Source organism: Paralichthys olivaceus, chromosome 15 (assembly GCF_024713975.1).
Source record: "Paralichthys olivaceus isolate ysfri-2021 chromosome 15, ASM2471397v2, whole genome shotgun sequence".
NCBI classification, from domain to species: Eukaryota; Metazoa; Chordata; class Actinopteri; order Pleuronectiformes; family Paralichthyidae; genus Paralichthys; species Paralichthys olivaceus.
Window position 1 is genome coordinate 24,148,818 of NC_091107.1, and position 20,081 is coordinate 24,168,898.

The 20,081-nt window shown below is 39.1% G+C and overlaps 1 protein-coding gene across 1 annotated transcript; it reads left to right on the forward strand.

The window, feature by feature from the left end:
• Positions 1-15,695: 15,695 nt before the first annotated feature.
• On the forward strand, positions 15,696-17,715 carry LOC138413820 (golgin subfamily A member 6-like protein 25). Its single transcript, XM_069539931.1, has 2 exons — positions 15,696-15,842; positions 15,921-17,715. The coding sequence occupies exons 1-2, from the start codon at positions 15,831-15,833 to the stop codon at positions 17,187-17,189; spliced, it is 1,281 nt and encodes a 426-aa protein (XP_069396032.1). The 5' UTR covers positions 15,696-15,830; the 3' UTR covers positions 17,190-17,715.
• Positions 17,716-20,081: the final 2,366 nt, after the last annotated feature.

A 20,081-nucleotide genomic window follows, 5' to 3' on the forward strand; every position in this document is an offset into this window, starting at 1 on the left:
ACACCTCGCTTACTCCCTTCAGTCATAATGCACATGATTTGAGAAAAGTTTGTGTCCATGTATCGTTCATTCAAATACTCCCTTTTTCAGGTATGAGATCCTCATAGTAAGGGTTAATATTTACCAGTGTGTTAGGTGAATGTGTATATGTGCTCAGGAAACTCAGCCCACAGTTAAAGGTTGGTAAGTGCATAATATGAAATGGAAAATATGTTCATGAAAGAAAAAAAACATATTATTTCTGTACAGTTTACTGAATATATTGCAATACTACTGCTCAATTAATTATTGTTATTATTATCCCATCACCTATTCAATTCAATTCAATTTTATTTGTATAGCGCCAAATCATAATATACATTATCTCAAGGAACTTTACATAGAAGGTCAAGACCTTCAAATCTTGTTTAATATAAAGAAACCTAACAGTTCCCACAATGAGCAGACTTTGGTGACTGTGAAGAGTAAAAACTCCCTCACTTACAGGGAGAAACCTCTAGCAGAACCAGGCTCAATGTGGACGATCATCTGCCTGGATCATCTGGTATCAGCTCTTACTAGTTAAAATGTAAACAATAACAGTGTAAAGAAGTTATTGATTATCAATGATAGCAGCAACAATTAATATAATAATTAATTAAGTATTGTTGTTAATAATAATAATAATAATAGTTGTTCTCCTTCAGTTCTGGAGTCAGAGGTATCTGCAATGAGAGAGAGAAAGAGAGAGAGGGACTATGGGAGAAAAGAGACACGTCAATAACATAGTTTTTGACATTTATTAAAAAAAATAAATGAGTGTGGGGTGGGGGGGGGCAGAGAGACAGAGAGAAGTGGAGAAGTGCTCTGTGGATGATGGGAGTTTCCCCTGCAGTCTAGACCTATAGCAGCTTAAGGGATGGTTCAGGACTCACCTGATCCAGCAAGGCTTTATCAAAAAGGAATGTTTTGAGTTTAACCGTAAATGCACAGAAGTTGTCTGCCTGGTAGCTGAATGCTCTACCTCCTGTTCTACTCTTACAGACTCTTGGAACCACAAGAGAGCCTGTGTTTTGGGAATGAAAACACCTACTGTAGATGCTTGAGAGAGAGTCTGAGCCAGGGACAGTAAATATGGTTGAGGTTCCATCAATAAGGTGAGTAATAAAAAATGTGATACCTTACAATATACTGTGATGTTAACTGTGTTCTGAGAATGTTTTTGAAATCTGTGGGGATTTATGTAGATAACATTTATTTGACAACTTGTACCATTTCTATTTGGGGGGGGCAATTTCACGGCTATGCTCAGTATCAAATTCTAAATCCACATTAAAAAATTGAGGAGAAAAAAATATGAAAAGATGAGGAGGGAGGTTGATTTTCATGTGATTTTTATTGTGTTGTAGACTGGTTTGTTTTAAATGTCCCCCAGGCAAACTGGAACGTGCGTAACTTGTAGTGACTACAGTATCAGTATAGTGCCTGGAAAAGATAATTTTGGATACATGCCTCGAGCTGCAACTGGCAACTGACGCAGAAAGTAATGCATGTAAGACACATTGTCATCATCCACAGGGTCTCCTCCTGTGTCCTTTCACCTCCCCTCTATAATGTGTATACTGATGACTGCCGCAGCTGGCATGACAACAGATTACTTTTCAAATTTGCTGATGACTCTGTGACAGTCAGTTTCCTCCATGCAGATGAGAACAACCATGGTCCCATTGTGGATTGTGAATCTGTAGTGGTGTGACTGTGCATTTTTACTACTAAATGTGACAAAAACCAAGGACATGAGTTTTAGGCATCAGTCCTCAAACTCTTAGAATACTATCATCAAGGGATATGTGGTAGACATTGTAGAGAACTACAAGTACCTTGGGATGATTATTAACTATGATATCTCTGATGTTCCTGATGATGGCTGTTTGTATTACAGATAGCAAGTGACTGATCCCTTAATCAGTAGAACATGTACTTGTACAATGTAACTTGTTACAATGCTCAATGATATAGATATCCATTCCAGATTTCTGCAACATGCCTTGTAATTTTATCCATAATTAATTATGAAAATAAATCCAGTTTATGATTTGTGATATATGACAATTTGATTGTGACTAATCATAATTCAAGGTCAGCTTTAATTTGCCTCAATTCGAGATACCTTAAATTAAGTTTAAAGTGAGAATGTCATTGTGGAAATCCTGAACTTAAATAGTGACTAATGAAGCATTGTGTTAGTTCATGCAGGACACGGAGTCATGTGCTCAGCTAACGATAGGTTCATGGGTGCTCATCAGTCACTCACCAATCACAGCCCATTCTCTCACCAAAGCGGTCCCTTTAAATACGACCTCATCCTCACTGATCCCTGCTCAGCTATAACAATTTTAGCACTGTAATGGAAATGTTACATTTGTGTATGTATAATTGCATGAGCAGACATGTACTGTATGTCGAGGACTGACCAAATGGTTGACCAAATTGTTAATCTAAAAGGGCAACTTTAATGTTTACGATGGTGGCTTAAGAGACTTGAGTTTTATGGCCTCGAGAAACCACAACTTTATGGTATCTCGTTGTATCTCTGATTGGGATCAAACAACTGGGATCTCACGGGGGGGGGGGGGGGGTCATCCACAGAACATGTTTACAAAAGGACAGGATGTCTCTTCCACTGAGTGAAACTACAGAAGGGTAATATATACCTTTGCATTCTTAGTGGGAGGGGGCTGTGAGTTATAAGAACACAGATTCTCCTATGTTCTTTGCTCATTTGTGCATGTCAATCAGGTGACATGTACTAATGAGTCCATCTGCAGATGCTGAATTGAACTTACAGAAAGAAATATCTGAAACTATAATAGTTCAACTGAATTGTAGATATCAAATGTTATTTTAATGTTACCATTACCTTTCTTGACATGTACTGTAGATGCTTGAGAGAGTGTCTGAGCCAGGGACAGTAGACATCACTGAGGTTCCATCAATAAGGAGAGTATTGAAACACATGATATTTTACAATATACTGTGATGTAGATTCTCAGAAAGTTACAGAAATTTGTGGGGAAAAATTGTTTGCAGATGCTATGAATGTCATGTTAATTTCTGACACTCAGTTCACATTTATAGAGTTGGCTTGTTTTGTCAAGAAATCATCCATGTAAAATAAAAGAACATGGAACAAATTATTTATCATGTATTGCTATATTTCTTTCTTTACCATTTTCACATTCAGTATGGCCAGAGGCATTACGTTTTCAGGTTGTCCATCCATCTGTCTTGCCAATTCATGTGAATGCGATATCTCATGTACAACTACGTTATGTTAGTCAAAGGTCAAAAGGTCAAGCTCACATGACTTTGCATTGTTTTGAATACAATTTATCAGGATTGTCCAAAGGAAATATCATTACATGTGGCACAAACATTCATTTGGACTCAATGATGACTTGAATAGAATTCAGTTGTCAAAGATCAAATGGCAAGGTCACTAGGACCTCACAAAGCACACTACTTGCCTTGTAAATGCGATATATCCGAAATGCCTTCAGGGAATTCTTTCACATTTGGCACAAACATTCATATGAATTTGGGTTTCATTTTGGTAGCCAAATGTCACAGTGTTCTCACAAAGCATGTAAATATTTTTCCTTAAATTGATATCTAAAGATCAGCTCATGGGAATGTCGTCAAACTTGGTAAAAATATTAACTTCAATTCAAAGATGAAGAATTTTATTCCCTTCGAAGTTAAAGGTCAGAGTAACGTCACTGTGAATGTGATATGTTAGGACTGTCAGTAGGGAATTTCATTATATCTGGTAACTTGGAATGCTTGAGGGAATTTCTTATCAATGCTACATGAGTTGTCACTTGGATTTCAGTCCTCTAGCTGGTCAGGGGCCTAAACAGGGTTCGCAGCCTCTTGGTTCTGGAGATTTTTGGGGAAATTACGATCCCTTTCGGGGCCTTCCCAAGGGCCTAGGAGCCCCAAATTTGACCCACTGGTCACGAGGGGCTCTTTGAGCCTGCATTACCGATTTTCACCAAAACTGCAGAAGGGCCCAGGTGACCTTTGTGACCTTTGGTATCAATTAAGCCCATTTCTACGGGCTCCATTTTGATAGCCGTACAGAGTACATACGGGTATGAGAGGGAAGAATGTTGATCTGGGGCCTAATGATCGCAACGGTGTAACTTTCAAACAGTTTGAGGCTTTTTTGGCTGAAATGAGGGGCCAGCATATTCTAGGCATTGATAATGGGATTTACACTAACTTCTGATTCCCCTTTCATTATAGATTGCAATTTGACGGGCCTCCAGCAAATGCCAGAAAGCACGTAGAGCTTTGAAACCACGACAGGAGCCTTCTTTACAGAAAGCCCATCCACCTATTTCGGCCTGGTGTCCGCAGGCGCGAAAGAAAAAAAGTTGTGCCTGGTTGAATTAGGCAGTCAGACAGGTTCTGACACTTGTTGCTTTTTGTGACACAAGGAATATTGTGCTTTACCCGCAAGTTAGCTGAAGTAGCAGAGTACCATTAAATTTCTCATATTCTAATACTTGAGCATATTCATGTTATGGTTATAATGTTTACTGTCAGTTGCAGCAGTTAGAGAACAGTATTTTTGTGTATTCTTGTGTTTTATGTTCAACAAGTTATTCTAACACCAGCAGCAGTAAGAGCAGGTGTAGTTACCAGAGGGATCCAGGAGAGGGAGCATGTAGCTTTTGAGGAACATTAAGAGACACCTCGCTTACTCCCTTCAGTCATAATGCACATGATTTGAGAAAAGTTTGTGTCCATGTATCGTTCATTCAAATACTCCCTTTTTCAGGTATGAGATCCTCATAGTAAGGGTTAATATTTACCAGTGTGTTAGGTGAATGTGTATATGTGCTCAGGAAACTCAGCCCACAGTTAAAGGTTGGTAAGTGCATAATATGAAATGGAAAATATGTTCATGAAAGAAAAAAAACATATTATTTCTGTACAGTTTACTGAATATATTGCAATACTACTGCTCAATTAATTATTGTTATTATTATCCCATCACCTATTCAATTCAATTCAATTTTATTTGTATAGCGCCAAATCATAATATACATTATCTCAAGGAACTTTACATAGAAGGTCAAGACCTTCAAATCTTGTTTAATATAAAGAAACCTAACAGTTCCCACAATGAGCAGACTTTGGTGACTGTGAAGAGTAAAAACTCCCTCACTTACAGGGAGAAACCTCTAGCAGAACCAGGCTCAATGTGGACGATCATCTGCCTGGATCATCTGGTATCAGCTCTTACTAGTTAAAATGTAAACAATAACAGTGTAAAGAAGTTATTGATTATCAATGATAGCAGCAACAATTAATATAATAATTAATTAAGTATTGTTGTTAATAATAATAATAATAATAGTTGTTCTCCTTCAGTTCTGGAGTCAGAGGTATCTGCAATGAGAGAGAGAAAGAGAGAGAGGGACTATGGGAGAAAAGAGACACGTCAATAACATAGTTTTTGACATTTATTAAAAAAAATAAATGAGTGTGGGGTGGGGGGGGGGCAGAGAGACAGAGAGAAGTGGAGAAGTGCTCTGTGGATGATGGGAGTTTCCCCTGCAGTCTAGACCTATAGCAGCTTAAGGGATGGTTCAGGACTCACCTGATCCAGCAAGGCTTTATCAAAAAGGAATGTTTTAAGTTTAACCGTAAATGCACAGAAGTTGTCTGCCTGGTAGCTGAATGCTCTACCTCCTGTTCTACTCTTACAGACTCTTGGAACCACAAGAGAGCCTGTGTTTTGGGAATGAAAACACCTACTGTAGATGCTTGAGAGAGAGTCTGAGCCAGGGACAGTAAATATGGTTGAGGTTCCATCAATAAGGTGAGTAATAAAAAATGTGATACCTTACAATATACTGTGATGTTAACTGTGTTCTGAGAATGTTTTTGAAATCTGTGGGGATTTATGTAGATAACATTTATTTGACAACTTGTACCATTTCTATTTGGGGGGGGCAATTTCACGGCTATGCTCAGTATCAAATTCTAAATCCACATTAAAAAATTGAGGAGAAAAAAATATGAAAAGATGAGGAGGGAGGTTGATTTTCATGTGATTTTTATTGTGTTGTAGACTGGTTTGTTTTAAATGTCCCCCAGGCAAACTGGAACGTGCGTAACTTGTAGTGACTACAGTATCAGTATAGTGCCTGGAAAAGATAATTTTGGATACATGCCTCGAGCTGCAACTGGCAACTGACTCAGAAAGTAATGCATGTAAGACACATTGTCATCATCCACAGGGTCTCCTCCTGTGTCCTTTCACCTCCCCTCTATAATGTGTATACTGATGACTGCCGCAGCTGGCATGACAACAGATTACTTTTCAAATTTGCTGATGACTCTGTGACAGTCAGTTTCCTCCATGCAGATGAGAACAACCATGGTCCCATTGTGGATTGTGAATCTGTAGTGGTGTGACTGTGCATTTTTACTACTAAATGTGACAAAAACCAAGGACATGAGTTTTAGGCATCAGTCCTCAAACTCTTAGAATACTATCATCAAGGGACATGTGGTAGACATTGTAGAGAACTACAAGTACCTTGGGATGATTATTAACTATGATATCTCTGATGTTCCTGATGATGGCTGTTTGTATTACAGATAGCAAGTGGCTGATCCCTTATTCAGTAGAACATGTACTTGTACAATGTAACTTGTTACAATGCTCAATGATATAGATATCCACTCCAGATTTCTGCAACATGCCTTGTAATTTTATCCATAATTAATTATGAAAATAAATCCAGTTTATGATTTGTGATATATGACAATTTGATTGTGACTGATCATAATTCAAGGTCAGCTTTAATTTGCCTCAATTCGAGATACCTTAAATTAAGTTTAAAGTGAGAATGTCATTGTGGAAATCCTGAACTTAAATAGTGACTAATGAAGCATTGTGTTAGTTCATGCAGGACACAGAGTCATGTGCTCAGCTAACGATAGGTTCATGGGTGCTCATCAGTCACTCACCAATCACAGCCCATTCTCTCACCAAAGCGGTACCTTTAAATACGACCTCATCCTCACTGATCCCTGCTCAGCTATAACACTTTTAGCACTGTAATGGAAATGTTACATTTGTGTATGTATAATTGCATGAGCAGACATGTACTGTATGTCGAGGACTGACCAAATGGTTGACCAAATTGTTAATCTAAAAGGGCAACTTTAATGTTTACGATGGTGGCTTAAGAGACTTGAGTTTTATGGCCTTGAGAAACCACAACTTTATGGTATCTCGTTGTATCTCTGATTGGGATCAAACAACTGGGATCTCACGGGGGGGGTCATCCACAGAACATGTTTACAAAAGGACAGGATGTCTCTTCCACTGAGTGAAACTACAGAAGGGTAATATATACCTTTGCATGCTTAGTGGGAGGGGGCTGTGAGTTATAAGAACACAGATTCTCCTATGTTCTTTGCTCATTTGTGCATGTCAATCAGGTGACGTGTACTAATGAGTCCATCTGCAGATGCTGAATTGAACTTACAGAAAGAAATATCTGAAACTATAATAGTTCAACTGAATTGTAGATATCAAATGTTATTTTAATGTTACCATTACCTTTCTTGACATGTACTGTAGATGCTTGAGAGAGTGTCTGAGCCAGGGACAGTAGACATCACTGAGGTTCCATCAATAAGGAGAGTATTGAAACACATGATATTTTACAATATACTGTGATGTAGATTCTCAGAAAGTTACAGAAATTTGTGGGGAAAAATTGTTTGCAGATGCTATGAATGTCATGTTAATTTCTGACACTCAGTTCACATTTATAGAGTTGGCTTGTTTTGTCAAGAAATCATCCATGTAAAATAAAAGAACATGGAACAAATTATTTATCATGTATTGCTATATTTCTTTCTTTACCATTTTCACATTCAGTATGGCCAGAGGCATTACGTTTTCAGGTTGTCCATCCATCTGTCTTGCCAATTCATGTGAATGCGATATCTCATGTACAACTACGTTATGTTAGTCAAAGGTCAAAAGGTCAAGCTCACATGACTTTGCATTGTTTTGAATACAATTTATCAGGATTGTCCAAAGGAAATATCATTACATGTGGCACAAACATTCATTTGGACTCAATGATGACTTGAATAGAATTCAGTTGTCAAAGATCAAATGGCAAGGTCACTAGGACCTCACAAAGCACACTACTTGCCTTGTAAATGCGATATATCCGAAATGCCTTCAGGGAATTCTTTCACATTTGGCACAAACATTCATATGAATTTGGGTTTCATTTTGGTAGCCAAATGTCACAGTGTTCTCACAAAGCATGTAAATATTTTTCCTTAAATTGATATCTAAAGATCAGCTCATGGGAATGTCGTCAAACTTGGTAAAAATATTAACTTCAATTCAAAGATGAAGAATTTTATTCCCTTCGAAGTTAAAGGTCAGAGTAACGTCACTGTGAATGTGATATGTTAGGACTGTCAGTAGGGAATTTCATTATATCTGGTAACTTGGAATGCTTGAGGGAATTTCTTATCAATGCTACATGAGTTGTCACTTGGATTTCAGTCCTCTAGCTGGTCAGGGGCCTAAACAGGGTTCGCAGCCTCTTGGTTCTGGAGATTTTTGGGGAAATTACGATCCCTTTCGGGGCCTTCCCAAGGGCCTAGGAGCCCCAAATTTGACCCACTGGTCACGAGGGGCTCTTTGAGCCTGCATTACCGATTTTCACCAAAACTGCAGAAGGGCCCAGGTGACCTTTGTGACCTTTGGTATCAATTAAGCCCATTTCTACGGGCTCCATTTTGATAGCCGTACAGAGTACATACGGGTATGAGAGGGAAGAATGTTGATCTGGGGCCTAATGATCGCAACGGTGTAACTTTCAAACAGTTTGAGGCTTTTTTGGCTGAAATGAGGGGCCAGCATATTCTAGGCATTGATAATGGGATTTACACTAACTTCTGATTCCCCTTTCATTATAGATTGCAATTTGACGGGCCTCCAGCAAATGCCAGAAAGCACGTAGAGCTTTGAAACCACGACAGGAGCCTTCTTTACAGAAAGCCCATCCACCTATTTCGGCCTGGTGTCCGCAGGCGCGAAAGAAAAAAAGTTGTGCCTGGTTGAATTAGGCAGTCAGACAGGTTCTGACACTTGTTGCTTTTTGTGACACAAGGAATATTGTGCTTTACCCGCAAGTTAGCTGAAGTAGCAGAGTACCATTAAATTTCTCATATTCTAATACTTGAGCATATTCATGTTATGGTTATAATGTTTACTGTCAGTTGCAGCAGTTAGAGAACAGTATTTTTGTGTATTCTTGTGTTTTATGTTCAACAAGTTATTCTAACACCAGCAGCAGTAAGAGCAGGTGTAGTTACCAGAGGGATCCAGGAGAGGGAGCATGTAGCTTTTGAGGAACATTAAGAGACACCTCGCTTACTCCCTTCAGTCATAATGCACATGATTTGAGAAAAGTTTGTGTCCATGTATCGTTCATTCAAATACTCCCTTTTTCAGGTATGAGATCCTCATAGTAAGGGTTAATATTTACCAGTGTGTTAGGTGAATGTGTATATGTGCTCAGGAAACTCAGCCCACAGTTAAAGGTTGGTAAGTGCATAATATGAAATGGAAAATATGTTCATGAAAGAAAAAAAACATATTATTTCTGTACAGTTTACTGAATATATTGCAATACTACTGCTCAATTAATTATTGTTATTATTATCCCATCACCTATTCAATTCAATTCAATTTTATTTGTATAGCGCCAAATCATAATATACATTATCTCAAGGAACTTTACATAGAAGGTCAAGACCTTCAAATCTTGTTTAATATAAAGAAACCTAACAGTTCCCACAATGAGCAGACTTTGGTGACTGTGAAGAGTAAAAACTCCCTCACTTACAGGGAGAAACCTCTAGCAGAACCAGGCTCAATGTGGACGATCATCTGCCTGGATCATCTGGTATCAGCTCTTACTAGTTAAAATGTAAACAATAACAGTGTAAAGAAGTTATTGATTATCAATGATAGCAGCAACAATTAATATAATAATTAATTAAGTATTGTTGTTAATAATAATAATAATAATAGTTGTTCTCCTTCAGTTCTGGAGTCAGAGGTATCTGCAATGAGAGAGAGAAAGAGAGAGAGGGACTATGGGAGAAAAGAGACACGTCAATAACATAGTTTTTGACATTTATTAAAAAAAATAAATGAGTGTGGGGTGGGGGGGGGCAGAGAGACAGAGAGAAGTGGAGAAGTGCTCTGTGGATGATGGGAGTTTCCCCTGCAGTCTAGACCTATAGCAGCTTAAGGGATGGTTCAGGACTCACCTGATCCAGCAAGGCTTTATCAAAAAGGAATGTTTTAAGTTTAACCGTAAATGCACAGAAGTTGTCTGCCTGGTAGCTGAATGCTCTACCTCCTGTTCTACTCTTACAGACTCTTGGAACCACAAGAGAGCCTGTGTTTTGGGAATGAAAACACCTACTGTAGATGCTTGAGAGAGAGTCTGAGCCAGGGACAGTAAATATGGTTGAGGTTCCATCAATAAGGTGAGTAATAAAAAATGTGATACCTTACAATATACTGTGATGTTAACTGTGTTCTGAGAATGTTTTTGAAATCTGTGGGGATTTATGTAGATAACATTTATTTGACAACTTGTACCATTTCTATTTGGGGGGGGCAATTTCACGGCTATGCTCAGTATCAAATTCTAAATCCACATTAAAAAATTGAGGAGAAAAAAATATGAAAAGATGAGGAGGGAGGTTGATTTTCATGTGATTTTTATTGTGTTGTAGACTGGTTTGTTTTAAATGTCCCCCAGGCAAACTGGAACGTGCGTAACTTGTAGTGACTACAGTATCAGTATAGTGCCTGGAAAAGATAATTTTGGATACATGCCTCGAGCTGCAACTGGCAACTGACGCAGAAAGTAATGCATGTAAGACACATTGTCATCATCCACAGGGTCTCCTCCTGTGTCCTTTCACCTCCCCTCTATAATGTGTATACTGATGACTGCCGCAGCTGGCATGACAACAGATTACTTTTCAAATTTGCTGATGACTCTGTGACAGTCAGTTTCCTCCATGCAGATGAGAACAACCATGGTCCCATTGTGGATTGTGAATCTGTAGTGGTGTGACTGTGCATTTTTACTACTAAATGTGACAAAAACCAAGGACATGAGTTTTAGGCATCAGTCCTCAAACTCTTAGAATACTATCATCAAGGGACATGTGGTAGACATTGTAGAGAACTACAAGTACCTTGGGATGATTATTAACTATGATATCTCTGATGTTCCTGATGATGGCTGTTTGTATTACAGATAGCAAGTGGCTGATCCCTTATTCAGTAGAACATGTACTTGTACAATGTAACTTGTTACAATGCTCAATGATATAGATATCCATTCCAGATTTCTGCAACATGCCTTGTAATTTTATCCATAATTAATTATGAAAATAAATCCAGTTTATGATTTGTGATATATGACAATTTGATTGTGACTGATCATAATTCAAGGTCAGCTTTAATTTGCCTCAATTCGAGATACCTTAAATTAAGTTTAAAGTGAGAATGTCATTGTGGAAATCCTGAACTTAAATAGTGACTAATGAAGCATTGTGTTAGTTCATGCAGGACACAGAGTCATGTGCTCAGCTAACGATAGGTTCATGGGTGCTCATCAGTCACTCACCAATCACAGCCCATTCTCTCACCAAAGCGGTTCCTTTAAATACGACCTCATCCTCACTGATCCCTGCTCAGCTATAACACTTTTAGCACTGTAATGGAAATGTTACATTTGTGTATGTATAATTGCATGAGCAGACATGTACTGTATGTCGAGGACTGACCAAATGGTTGACCAAATTGTTAATCTAAAAGGGCAACTTTAATGTTTACGATGGTGGCTTAAGAGACTTGAGTTTTATGGCCTCGAGAAACCACAACTTTATGGTATCTCGTTGTATCTCTGATTGGGATCAAACAACTGGGATCTCACGGGGGGGGGTCATCCACAGAACATGTTAACAAAAGGACAGGATGTCTCTTCCACTGAGTGAAACTACAGAAGGGTAATATATACCTTTGCATGCTTAGTGGGAGGGGGCTGTGAGTTATAAGAACACAGATTCTCCTATGTTCTTTGCTCATTTGTGCATGTCAATCAGGTGACGTGTACTAATGAGTCCATCTGCAGATGCTGAATTGAACTTACAGAAAGAAATATCTGAAACTATAATAGTTCAACTGAATTGTAGATATCAAATGTTATTTTAATGTTACCATTACCTTTCTTGACATGTACTGTAGATGCTTGAGAGAGTGTCTGAGCCAGGGACAGTAGACATCACTGAGGTTCCATCAATAAGGAGAGTATTGAAACACATGATATTTTACAATATACTGTGATGTAGATTCTCAGAAAGTTACAGAAATTTGTGGGGAAAAATTGTTTGCAGATGCTATGAATGTCATGTTAATTTCTGACACTCAGTTCACATTTATAGAGTTGGCTTGTTTTGTCAAGAAATCATCCATGTAAAATAAAAGAACATGGAACAAATTATTTATCATGTATTGCTATATTTCTTTCTTTACCATTTTCACATTCAGTATGGCCAGAGGCATTACGTTTTCAGGTTGTCCATCCATCTGTCTTGCCAATTCATGTGAATGCGATATCTCATGTACAACTACGTTATGTTAGTCAAAGGTCAAAAGGTCAAGCTCACATGACTTTGCATTGTTTTGAATACAATTTATCAGGATTGTCCAAAGGAAATATCATTACATGTGGCACAAACATTCATTTGGACTCAATGATGACTTGAATAGAATTCAGTTGTCAAAGATCAAATGGCAAGGTCACTAGGACCTCACAAAGCACACTACTTGCCTTGTAAATGCGATATATCCGAAATGCCTTCAGGGAATTCTTTCACATTTGGCACAAACATTCATATGAATTTGGGTTTCATTTTGGTAGCCAAATGTCACAGTGTTCTCACAAAGCATGTAAATATTTTTCCTTAAATTGATATCTAAAGATCAGCTCATGGGAATGTCGTCAAACTTGGTAAAAATATTAACTTCAATTCAAAGATGAAGAATTTTATTCCCTTCGAAGTTAAAGGTCAGAGTAACGTCACTGTGAATGTGATATGTTAGGACTGTCAGTAGGGAATTTCATTATATCTGGTAACTTGGAATGCTTGAGGGAATTTCTTATCAATGCTACATGAGTTGTCACTTGGATTTCAGTCCTCTAGCTGGTCAGGGGCCTAAACAGGGTTCGCAGCCTCTTGGTTCTGGAGATTTTTGGGGAAATTACGATCCCTTTCGGGGCCTTCCCAAGGGCCTTCCCAAGGGCCTAGGAGCCCCAAATTTGACCCACTGGTCACGAGGGGCTCTTTGAGCCTGCATTACCGATTTTCACCAAAACTGCAGAAGGGCCCAGGTGACCTTTGTGACCTTTGGTATCAATTAAGCCCATTTCTACGGGCTCCATTTTGATAGCCGTACAGAGTACATACGGGTATGAGAGGGAAGAATGTTGATCTGGGGCCTAATGATCGCAACGGTGTAACTTTCAAACAGTTTGAGGCTTTTTTGGCTGAAATGAGGGGCCAGCATATTCTAGGCATTGATAATGGGATTTACACTAACTTCTGATTCCCCTTTCATTATAGATTGCAATTTGACGGGCCTCCAGCAAATGCCAGAAAGCACGTAGAGCTTTGAAACCACGACAGGAGCCTTCTTTACAGAAAGCCCATCCACCTATTTCGGCCTGGTGTCCGCAGGCGCGAAAGAAAAAAAGTTGTGCCTGGTTGAATTAGGCAGTCAGACAGGTTCTGACACTTGTTGCTTTTTGTGACACAAGGAATATTGTGCTTTACCCGCAAGTTAGCTGAAGTAGCAGAGTACCATTAAATTTCTCATATTCTAATACTTGAGCATATTCATGTTATGGTTATAATGTTTACTGTCAGTTGCAGCAGTTAGAGAACAGTATTTTTGTGTATTCTTGTGTTTTATGTTCAACAAGTTATTCTGACGTCTCATTCGTATGTCTGCCAACTTTCAATGGTACTTTTTGTGCCTACAGGGTTCGATTCCGGAGAGGGAGTCTGAGATAAATTATTATTAAATTATTGATGACCATATACGACAAAGAATGACATAATGTGCCACACTCACGGTTGATGAAGGCATGTTGAGGGTCAATGAATTGTGTGAGATGTGTCAAATCTGTTGGTTATTATTTTTGTTCATTATCATATGTAAACAAATGGAGGCAAGATTTTTAAAATATATTTTGCATTGAAGAAATAATTGTCTGCATTCAGATTGAGCTCTATATCATCAAATCAGTAATGATTGGATGACTAATGTGCATAACAAAGACATAAATATGACATTAAAAAATCCTTTTAGCCCAGTATTAAGTGGAACATAGTAAATTAAGTTAAATGGAAACAGTCAAACACATCTGCAGATGCATTGACAATTGTATTGATTTAATATACACACATACAAATATTAATAATATGCATTTTCATTAATATTTTATGCCAGTGACAGTATTCGACCAACACTCACAAAGCACTGCTCAATAGCCATGAATCTATGAATGAAATTAAAATATGAAACCTTTATTTGCAGTGTCAAATCACATTGAACACATGAACAACACACAACAATACAATGCTTAATCACAGAATGTCAGTGCCTGTGTTGTGCATCAATAGCTCTCACACACTAAAATCACATAGATCAACATGTAAATATACATCCTCTCAATTATTTCGCATCAGTTTTAGAAACCAGCCAGCATCAAGGTCCACACTTTCCTGACACACAAACACACACACACATTTTTTACAAACACGAATCCAAACATGCTGCAGAAATGCACAATTCCCCATGCTCTCAGTGACACACAATGCAAAAATTAGTTTGCAAAAATGTACCCACTTTCCGGTGATGGTAAAGTAGTTGACTACAGCTGCTCTACAGTGTTTTCCATTTTCATTATTTTATTTTCATCCTACTACATTTATTTTATAATGCTTGTGCTGTTAAGATTTCACACTATGTGCTTACTGACACATAGACTTATATTTTGTTGATGCTTATGTACATATCTACATACTTAATTTAACACTTCATAGCATATTTCATTTATTCCCTCAAGCATATCACACATTATCTAATGGATGTGAAATCCTTGATTGATTTTCTTCATTTGGTCTAGAGACTAACCTCGAGGTCTCAGACAGGGATCACTGTAGCTATCAGTGCAACATGTGTATAGTAGCCGCCTAGCTCAGGATTTGTGTATGCTCCGCAGTGATGTGCATCATATAGAAGTCAACCTGATAAACCCCCAGGGGCCGCCATGTTGTGCAGTTATAAAAATTGCCATGGAAACGGTTGCTTCTTAAAATCTTCTTTGATGATTGATGAGGGGCCAACCATCAAAGGGATTGCTGGCCTGCAAATCCTTATCAAATCCAATCAAAGAACCAAAAACTCTAGACATTAAAGGATATTTCTTTGGTCCTCTGAACTACCAAACATAAATAACAAGTTCCCTTGCTTCAAGTTATTAGCTTGTGAAAATAACAGACCGTCAACTGAGAAGACCACAGTCCTCATTAGTGAAGACAACAATCCTGCCTACGGAGACAACCGCTGATTTGTTCAGTAAAAATTCATCAAGAAGACACTGCTCTCATAACTACAAATCCCCTTTACCAAAATGGACATCCTGGTAAGAATTTTTTTTTTTTAGAAATGTATGTTCAGGTTCAGGTCTTTTAATAATGAATTCCATGTTTCCATTTTTCAGACATGTGGAACAATGCAGTCTGAGATTAAGGCTCTGAAAGAGAAGCTCAAACTGAATGATGAGCTTCTGATAAGGGAGCAGGAGAAAATGACAGCTCGCTCTAAAGCCCACATTGGTGTCCTGGCTGAACTGGCTGTACAGAGCAACAAGGTGAAGGCTCTGGAAGAGAAGCTCAAACAGAACGATGAGCTTCTGATGAGGGAGAAGGAGAAAATGACAGCTCACTCTAAAGCCCACAATGGTAAACTGGCTGAACTGGCTGTACAGAGCAACAAGGTGAAGGCTCTGGAAGAGAAGCTCAAACAGAAGGATGAGCTTCTGATTAGGGAGAAGGAGAAAATGACAGCTCACTCTAAAGCCCACAATGGTAAACTGGCTGAACTTGCTGTACAGAGCAACAAGGTGAAGGCTCTGGAAGAGAAGCTCAAACAGAACGATGAGCTTCTGATTAGGGAGAAGGAGAAAATGACAGCTCACTCTAAAGCCCACAATGGTAAACTGGCTGAACTTGCTGTACAGAGCAACAAGGTGAAGGCTCTGGAAGAGAAGCTCAAACAGAACGATGAGCTTCTGATTCGGGAGAAGGAGAAAATGACAGCTCACTCTAAAGCCCACAATGGCAAACTGGCTGTACAAAGCAACAAGGTGAAGGCTCTGGAAGAGGACAATGTGGCTCTGAAGGAGAAGGTGGCCCTTTTGAAAAGGGATTTGAGCAGGGTTGAGCTTGTGGTGACAGAGATGGAGGAAAGGCAAGCTCACAGCCAAAAGATTGACTCCATGGACAAGGAGACTCAAACCAGCGATCTGCTTCAGGATGAGAATAATGCGCTTCAAGAAGAGCTGATGAAGCTCAGAGCTTCTTATCATGAGGTCTGTCTGAATCAGACTACCAACCAGGAGAAGTTCTACACTGAGCTCCAGGAGGAGAAGCAGGAAAAGAACGTTCTCCAAGAAGAGCTGATGAAGCTCAGAGATTCTTATCATGAGGTCTGTCAAAATCAGACTACCAACCAGGAGAAGTTCAACACTGAGCTCCAGGAGAAGAAGGTTCTCCAAGAAGAGCCGATGAAGCTCAAAGCTTCTTACAATGTGGTCTGCCACTGTCATGAAGCTGATGTTTCCAGTCGGGAGCTCAATGGAGAGAGTAAGGATGATGTCACTGAGGAGAAGTCTCTCTCCAGTGTTCTCCCTGAGAAACCAAAGAAGACTTCACTCTGGAAGAGAATCCGCCACGCTCTGGGGTTGAGAAAACCACAGTGTTGGAAGTAGTCAGCAGCGCCCATCCAACAGCACCTGAGCTGACCTTACCCAGTGTTGTAATGTAACGAAGTACAAATACTTCTTTACATTTCTACTTAAGTAGAAATTTCACATATCTGTCCTTTACTTTGTTATTTTTATTTCTGACAACTTTCACTTTTACTCCAATATATTTCCTAAGTAAAATGTGTACTTTTACTCCAAGACATTTCTCCTAACCATCTTCGTTACTCATTACTACAAATTAAAATCAGAAGAAATTTGAGTTGGTGATGTAATGCCGTAAACTTTTTGTAGTATATACGTGTGCCTGCAATATATATTATGCCAGTGGGTGGCAGTGTCACTCGATGTACCCCATGAAGAAGAGAGTGACTGTGACTGGTACCTGAATAAGAAAGAGTGAAGTTTGTTCCTCTGAATTAGCTTGCCTGTTAGCGTCTTTTTTCATATACACTACACAACACATTCGTTGGTGGTGTCCAAAAGTCCAAAAATTCAGTCAAATAAAAAAGCAGTAGAAGTCAACTTAAAAGCAGCAGAGTTTTATTGTCGACAACAAAACCTGAGAGCATTCAGTAGCGAGCCGGAGCTGCACTAGAAGAACTCTGGCTAACAGTGGTGTTGCTCCGCTTTATCTATCCTTAAGGGCCACACCTGTTACGACCTTCCCCCTGGAAAGTCTCCAAGCACCGGGGTTACTTGCGTACGTTGGACTTGAATTTACCCCTGGAAAGCCTCCAAACACCTGGGTTGCTTTGGCCTTGGAGCTGGGACTTTCCCTCTGGAGAGCCCCTACCGTACCATGATGAGTCTCTTTTTCTTTTACACAGTTTTTCTTACTCTTGACACCATTATATCTGTCCAAACCATTTACTATTTTTTTAAAAGATATTTGTCTCTGATTTTACACCATTATATTTCATTCTTGTCAGACTGCCTTTAAAAAAAAAAAAGATTATCATTTCTTCACACAAGTTATACATACACTACATACTGATTGTTACACATAGAGTATATTGTTTGATTCGTTTGATGATTCGTAATATCTGTCTTAAACTTATTGTAATCATTAGCAATTTATGTTATAATCACTCCTCAGTTTGCAGTGCAGATTAAAGGTACATAGTGACATTCATATGTGACACAGTGTAATGAACAGAAATTTTACTACACGGGCATGTCACATTATTGATGCCATCATGGAAGCACTTGCTGCCGGCTCTGCTGCTTACGTTCATGCTCCAGTAGCAGATGACGAGCATCTCGACTAAAGTGACGAACTTGGTGAACTCCGTGGTGGTGATGAAGATAACGTTACACGTTACCGTATTTTCAAGAAATATTTTCGTACGTTGGAGTGAAAGATTCTTCCTACCAGATTAAGTGCCTGTTATGCCTACAGAGAGTGACTGAAATATTGGCATTCAAAAACTCCCCGTCCAACCTGAAGAAGCACATCGAGATAAGTTAAATACATTTTCATTCAATGAAGCCATAATGTCATGTTGGGACCTGGTATCTGTGAACCATAGTTGGGCCTACATGTGTAGTCAAAAGCCTGACCGCATGTCTCCTTTGCTCTGGAGACAAAGGAGAGCTTCCAGAACTCAGTCTCCCAGGGTGCTTCATCTTCACATATAGGTGGTAAAACTGCTCCTGAAGACAACTCTCAACCACTATTGGTCACTGTGTGCCCCATGACCCATGAGGTCACAAGGCCAATATAAGCCAAGTTTCCTAGCTCTCTTCTCTGTTCTGCCTCTTCCCCTGCTGACCGCTCCTGGTGGAGTAGGTTCTGGCCCTGCTCTCCCAGCCAGGGAGACTTCCTCCCTACACAAGCTCCTCAACTTCCAGCAGGCCTGCCTGGAGCAGACTGCTAAAACCTTCCAAAGGCAGTGACGCGAGAGCCTGCCTAAGAACTTCAGCACAATTGGCCACGACACAAGGTCTGACCACCAGATGCACAACAGGAGCCACAAACCAACAAGACCACTTCACTCGACTTCAAACAGCACATCCAAAAAGGAACTTTCCCTCTTTTTCATGGACGGGTAACACAACTGGGCTCTATTATTACGCTAGGCTAAGCAAAGGACTGTTTAGTCCTATTTCTATTTCATGTGATGTTTATAAGTTTGAATTGTGTTGTTGTGATATTTGGTAATATGTCATTCGAAAGTTAATGTTAGTTCTGTTATACTGATCAGTTTCTTTGCATGCATCTAACTTCTTTCTTTAACCTGGCACCAACACCTCACAAACTCATTTCCACAAACTTAACACATACATTTGATCTCAGCCACATGGTCTCAAAACTCCATCTTCATTAATGTTGCATAAGTGTGAATTTTGCCAACCTCTACACTGTCAAGAACTCCATATCCTTCAACTTTGCTAGCTATTGATGTGGTAATTTTGGTTATAGTTATTTATTTAATTATTAATCAGAGTTCCAAATTTGTAGTCAGTAAGACTTATTTCTTAAATTGGCTATCTTTTCCCTTCCTTTGAAGGGTGGTGCCCCGATTTATCCTTTATCAGTTTAATATTAATATTTTTAATATTAATATTTAATATTTCTCTGATAGCCACATTTATTGAATGCCCAAAAGCACACCATTTAATGGTGCCCCGCATGAAGGAAAGTACATAATCGTACCCCGCGCAAGGGAAAGTACATAATCACAACATTTTTGGAGCTCTGTGTGAGGCAAAGTCATGAATAATAACATTATTTTGACTCCTCGTGGAGCACAGCACAACAGTCAACGTTATTTAAGTGATCGCTACTGATGACGGGCTCTCCATCTTCCTCTTTAGTCGCATCCATTTTTTCCGCCTAAATATTGATTTATCCTCACCCAAAAGGCAGAGCATATTCTCCAGTCCCTGCAAAGG